The sequence below is a fragment of the Chenopodium album genome, chromosome 6, assembly GCF_948465745.1.
Source record: "Chenopodium album chromosome 6, dcCheAlbu1.1, whole genome shotgun sequence".
Taxonomy (NCBI): domain Eukaryota; kingdom Viridiplantae; phylum Streptophyta; class Magnoliopsida; order Caryophyllales; family Amaranthaceae; genus Chenopodium; species Chenopodium album.
In genome coordinates this window covers 60258647-60264987 of record NC_137839.1, presented here as the reverse complement: position 1 = coordinate 60264987, position 6341 = coordinate 60258647, and the positions used below count along the sequence as shown (strand labels likewise).

Genomic DNA, 6341 nt, shown 5'->3' with positions numbered 1-6341 from the left:
CAGTAGTTATCAAGCGGTCGCCCTTCAGGATAAGCACGGCGCCGGAGTTTGTGTGCACTCACAAACCCGACTGGAACTCAGAATACTTGCCCAAAACCGAAGGAATATTTTATGAAGAGAAGAGAGGAAGTAATTGTATTTTAGTATATGTTTAAGCTTGTAAAAGCACATATATATATAGAGGCCAAAAAAAGGTAATGTGCAACATTGAAGAAGGCAACAACCAGCTTGATTTAAGGAGAAATGGCAGCCATAAAAGGCATTAACATTTTTCCATTAAACCCCCATTAAACAACTAACAATTAGGGAATCAACCCAACAGTCAATAATTATTGTAATTGATCACAACTTTCCAAAACAAGATCAAGCCAAAGAAGAGAAAAACATAACTGAAAGATAGATATCAATGTGAGACTTTATCACATTTGTTTTCCCTCTCCTTTCTTTGTGTTTCACTCAAGAATTTCCAACAATTTCTACATATATAGTATAATATTTTGAGAGTCTGCCAAGTAGCATTCTTGTCAACAACCATGAACTATTGACTACGTGATTATTTTATATTCTAATAATGCCATAATTGACAAACAGGTTCAATTTTTGGTCCAACCTAACTAAATGCGAGTAGTTAAGAGAAGTAACTCAAGCTCAGTTAACTCAAGAACCAAATTTGGAAACGGTAGATGTTGTCTTGCTAGTTGCTACTATATAAAAAGTACGAAGTGTTTATCAACTATTTTCATGTAACTAATTAATGTTAAAGTTCCAAAATTAATTGGACGGTCTCAGTTTTCTTCCCCTGTCATTACTCTTTACTGAAACAAGCTACGTTTTCGTATACTAACTTCACAGTAGCTAGAAGCTATGTAGCTTTTGCCTCTTCATTTTTTCCTGCGAAGTGCTTTTAAATGAGGCCATTTATTGAGACTTTGTTGGTGTGTTCTGAGTGTATCCATATCCATGTCGCTAAAACAAATGACTACTAAATCAGCACATGTTATACTACGTAAGATAAGTTGATACACATATGTTAGTGTGTTTGGGGCATATCCATACCCAATACATACCGACAATATGCCTATTGGACGGCATACCTGTGCTACGGTGCTACCCGTCGTGTAAAATGTTATTATACATTAATAATTTCAATATTATTCGTTGATATAAAAAAATTGTACTTAGATAGTTTATCATGATATCTAAATATTCCTTCACTAATACCAACTATCTAAAAGTAATGAATGTTATTAGAGGTTGAGAAATGCTCGGGTAAATAATGGTCTACTGTGTAAAAAAACGTGGGCATTCATTGAGACTTTGTACTGCAGTAAGAGCCGGAGATGTGGAGAACTGCAGAACAACTGCTGCAGATTTTAGCTCAGTTTAAGCCACATATAAGTGCAATTAATGGCACATTGTCATTAATCTAAAGGTACGATTTTATGGTAAATTTGGAAAGTGTTATAAATGTTTAAAGAAGAACTATACTTGAATTCAATTTCATTGTCCTCTTAGAAATTACCACAATTTATTTTGTGATACATTTTGTATTTATTGGTGCAATCTTAAAGAAGCTAAGCCAAGGACGACCCAACACTTGTAAATATAATGGACGAAGTGAATCAGACCAACTAAATTACTAATTGAGTACAAAGTTACACACTTTGCTGATCAAAGGCCATCCATTTATTCTTGAGTCTTGTATGTGGCTAGCCACACGGTGTGACCACATTGATTTATAAGAATAATACTTTAAATATATATGAGTAACCCTATTTGTTCATAAGAGTAACCTCATTTAGTCCATTAAAGTAACTCCAAATCATTCTTTGAATAATATCAACTTATTTAGAAATATGTATCCCAATTATTCATTCGAGTAACCTCTATTTTTTTGTTTTAAAAATTGAAAGAATGATTCCACTTATGTAAGAGGGTAACCTCTTTTTTCATTTAATTAACCCACATATGTCAAGGTAACCCCATTTGCTCATTATCGTAATCCCTTATTACTTAATTAACTGCCTTATTATGAAGTGGCCACACCATGTGGCTAACCACGTATAAGAATATGTGTTTATGCTTATGGTGAGAAGAGATAATTTGTATAAAGTAGATTAGTGCCCGTGCGATGCATGGTAGCAATAATTTTTTTTCCCATAACTAAGGGCATGTTCACGTTTACTTAATTTCAGTTCAGTTCAGCTCTAATCAGTTCAGTTCAGTTCAGTTCAGCTCCAATCAATTCAGTTCAATTCAGCTCCTAATTTCCCTCTCTCATAAAATATTCATTTCAGCTCAGTTTAGTCCAGTTTAGTTCAGTTCAGCTCCAATCAGTTCAGTTCAGTTCAGCTCAGCTCAGTTCAGTAAATGTGAACAGGCCCTAATTTGTGATATAATATAAAAATGAGGCAACTCGTATGGAATAAACAAATGCAATGCATATAAGAAAGATGAAATAGTAAGTCAAAAATGATTAAAGTTACAATTGAGAGTAAAAAAATTATTTTTAATTAGTTGTGTTGAAAATATTTTAAAATAGTACACATTATATTACATGATACATTTTTTTTTTGAGGGAATATTACATGATACATGTGATTACCAATAAAACTATACAATGTAGACGTTGTATGACTTTTTATTAATGAATTAATTTAATTAAAAAAACTATATAGTGTACTCCCAAAAAATATGCAAAGTAAAATAATTTTTTAAAAAAAATGCTAACATCATATATTGTATTGGCGGGAATTTTTTTTAATGATAGTTTGACATATGTCAAAAACGATCGATGTAAGTCTGACTTGTTTTAGTAATAGTTCATATTTTTTTTGAAGGGAAAAAAAGTTAAAACTTGGAAAAAATTATTAAAGAAAAATTTAGCGGAAGTCTAACTCAACTATCATCATTTCACAAGATTTCAAATCAACCTCATGAACAAAAATATTTTTTTTTTCCCAATGAATCCCAATAATTGGCTGCGTAATTTATACTCTTCCCTAATTTCACCTTAATTAAAAGATCTCAAAATCTCGTGTAACTATTTTAAGTAAGCAGACCCTGAAATAAAAAGTATACAATTATTATAAAGATAATATACAATATTCCAAAAAATAAAAAAAGATTTCTATAAAAAAGAGATAGGGGAATTTTAAAGGAAAAAATAGCACCAGAAAGTGACACGTGTCATTCCTGGTGTCTGTTTTAGTGAGCGATTTCCTCAATAATGTTAAAACAAAAACAAATTCCCACTATACACCCAATTTAAAATAAATTCCCAAAATATTGTCCATGTAAGATTGGCATTTTGTTTGGCTTAACACCCCTAGCAACATTAGCGGTTTTTAAGACCCGTTATTAATGAAATTAGGGCTCTTTGAATTTAACAGTAATAATGTGGGCGCTATCTTTCCTGTTATTAGCTAAGACATGGTTTCAAAAAAGAGACCTCCTTTTTTATTGACAGGTCTCTTTGCGTCCTTACTATTTTTAAAAAAAGGTAAGGAATTGAAGAAAAGAGACCTGTTTATTGAAACAGGCGGTCTCTTTTTTGAAACCGCTAATAACAGTAGCGGTTTTAAAGCTATAACCGCTATTGTCATTAGCGGTTTTAAGGTGGAAAAAAATAAAAAATAAAATAAAAATAATCACACCCAATACCGATCCTACATGGACGGTATCTAGGGAATTAGTTTTCAAATCGATGCACAAAGGGAATTTATTTTTATTCTAGCATTATTGTGGGAAATTGCTCCTATTTTAGTATTATGTTACTAGCTTAGGCCCCGCGCCATGCAGAGTTAGTCTAATTTTTTTACTACGTACAAAAATTAATTAATCTAAAAAAAAATTGATAAAATATAGACATCAAATATATAGAAATTATATTGTCATGATCTGTATTAAATGGGAAAGCAAAAGTTTAATAGATAATATATATATATATATATATATATATATATATATATATATATATATATATATATATATATATATATATATATATATATATATATATATATATATATATCCAAAATAATAATAATAATAATAATAATACAGAAAGTGATGTCATTTGACACTACATTTGACATGTTTTAGTATGCAAATTATTTATGGATGTCAAATGTAATAAATTTAGCATCTCAATCAAGTGTCTTAACAAAACATTTTTATTTTCTTTTTTTTACATTTACTAAGATATTGATTTTTCTAGTTATGTAATTTACAAAAGTTGATTGATACTTCACATGTCCCTAGAACTAGGCATCCATAACTATATACTAAAAGACACACCAACATGGGACACATAAAATAATATATTTACCAACTTAGATATCTAACCATATCTTTCTATTGCTATATAAGCAATTACTTCTTTTTTTTTTTTGAGGAAAAGGTAGGACGAGCGTATTATTAAGCTAAATCAATTTCCGCCAAAGTAGTAATACTTTGAAAGGAAAGGTCCCGTACAAACAATTTCATCACAACCTCCGGTATCCCATCTAGCAATACAATGGGCAACCGTATTACATGCTCGTTTAACATGAGAAAAAATACATGAATCAAAACACAAACTGTCAAGTCTAACATCTTCATAAATAAGATGAATCGGAGTCCACCCACACGTCTTGCCATGGATGCCTTGGATAGTACTCGTTGCATCACTTTCAACTGCCAGGTTGCGGAAGCCAAATCTTCTAGCCAATGTGATCCCATACCTTATAGCAAGTCCTTCTGCAATATCAGGTGGCGTATAGGGATTTCGACGAGTTCCCGTTAGCAACACCACGCCATTCTCATCCCTCAACACAGCCCCAAGTCCAACCTGACTTCCCCTTCGCACATGAGCATCGACATTTACCTTTACCACCCCAACAGACGGCCTAATCCAAGAAGCAACATTGCTTGCCACACCAGCCCCTTGCATTGCAGGAACACATATCACACGCCTTGCATACCCCCTATACTCATCCACCAGTCCAACAAAACCTACAGCAACATGCATTGCACTCGGCCTTTCATTGCAAAAAACATACTTGTTTCTGCAGAACCAGGCTGCCCACATCAGAGCCCCCATAGTGATCAGTTCTTTTGCCATCAATTTGTGTGCAAGCCACCTCCACCTCTCCTTAAAAGAGTGTACAGGAGCCCCTTCTAAGTGTTTCACCAAATCACCATGTTTCTATATTTCAGTTGCAGCCAAACAGTGAAAGAGAGAGTGAATAATGGACTCAACTTCATGCCCACATACCTGACACGATGCTTCAAGAGTTATATGCCTATGCATCAGCCTTTCTTTGACAGCCAAATTACCCATACATGAGCTTCAAATGAAGTGTTTCAATTTCGGAGGGCAATCTAACTGCCAAATGCCTTTCCACAAACTCGCATCTTCATTAGCAGCTTTACTATCCAAGTTACCATTCCTCTTTATACGAGCCAACCAGTAGCAAGATCTGACAGAAAAAATTCCATTTTTTGTTTGAGGCCAGTACAGCATATCAACAGGCATTCTGCTAGATAACGAAGTGGATAAAATTGCAGCACAAATATTAGCAGGAAACATGCTGCTGATCAAGTCTCTATCCCACTCCCCATTATACTCTGAAATCAACTCACTCACTTTCATATCCATGTTGCTTGTAGTACTCGGGGTAGGAAAAATAACCTTCTGGTTATCATAATCAACGGGTCTGGCCAAACTTTTACATTGTGGCCATTACCAACCCTCCATACCAGGCCATCACGCAGGAAAGATTTTGCTCCCCATATACTTCTCCATGAGAAGCTCGGGTTATACCCTCTATTAGCATCCAAAACATTCGAGTGCTTATAGTATCTAGCCTTCAAAGTTTGATGCAGCAACGTATTCTCATTCATGAGCAGCCGCCAAGCTTATTTAGCCAATAATGCCTGATTGAAGCACTTTAAGTCCCTAAACCCCATTCCCCCCATTGCCTTCGGAAGACACAATTTTTCCCAATTTTGCCAATGAAGCTTCTTTGCATCCTCCCTAGAACCCCACCAAAACCGGCAAAGGAGAGTATGAATTTCATCTAAAAGTCCATTCGGGATCCTAAAAACACTCATCATATATGTAGGAATGGCTTGAGCGACCGCTTTGATGAGCACTTCCTTTCCCGGCCTAGATATTAATTTCTCCTTCCAACCATTTAATTTCTTCCAGATTTGCTCCTTAAGGCACCCAAAGACAGCTTTTTTATATTTACCAATAACAGTTGGTAGCCCCAGATATTTCTCATGTCTATCTACCTCCCTCACGCCTAAAGTTTCAATAATCTCCCTTCTCCGATCTACCGGAACACATTTGCTAA

At 34.3% G+C, this 6341-nt stretch overlaps 1 protein-coding gene across 1 annotated transcript; it reads right to left on the bottom strand.

Moving 5' to 3' along the window:
* Positions 1 to 4429: 4429 nt before the first annotated feature.
* Positions 4430 to 5323, bottom strand: LOC145637016 (uncharacterized). The gene is made up of 2 exons (XM_081688536.1): positions 5258 to 5323; positions 4430 to 5188 (listed from the first exon to the last, which is right to left on the bottom strand). Exons 1-2 carry the CDS (start codon positions 5321 to 5323, stop codon positions 4430 to 4432), a joined length of 825 nt encoding a protein of 274 aa, XP_081544662.1.
* Between the last annotated feature and the right edge of the window lie 1018 nt (positions 5324 to 6341).

Excerpts from the sequence above, each read along its gene's own strand:
- LOC145637016 (XM_081688536.1), bottom strand. The coding sequence starts at position 5,323 with ATGGGTAATTTGGCTGTCAAAGAAAGGCTGATGCATAGGCATATAACT. Across the intron at positions 5,189-5,257 it reads CTCTTGAAGCATCGTGTCAG|AAACATGGTGATTTGGTGAA; the intron begins GTATGTGGGCAT and ends ACTGAAATATAG.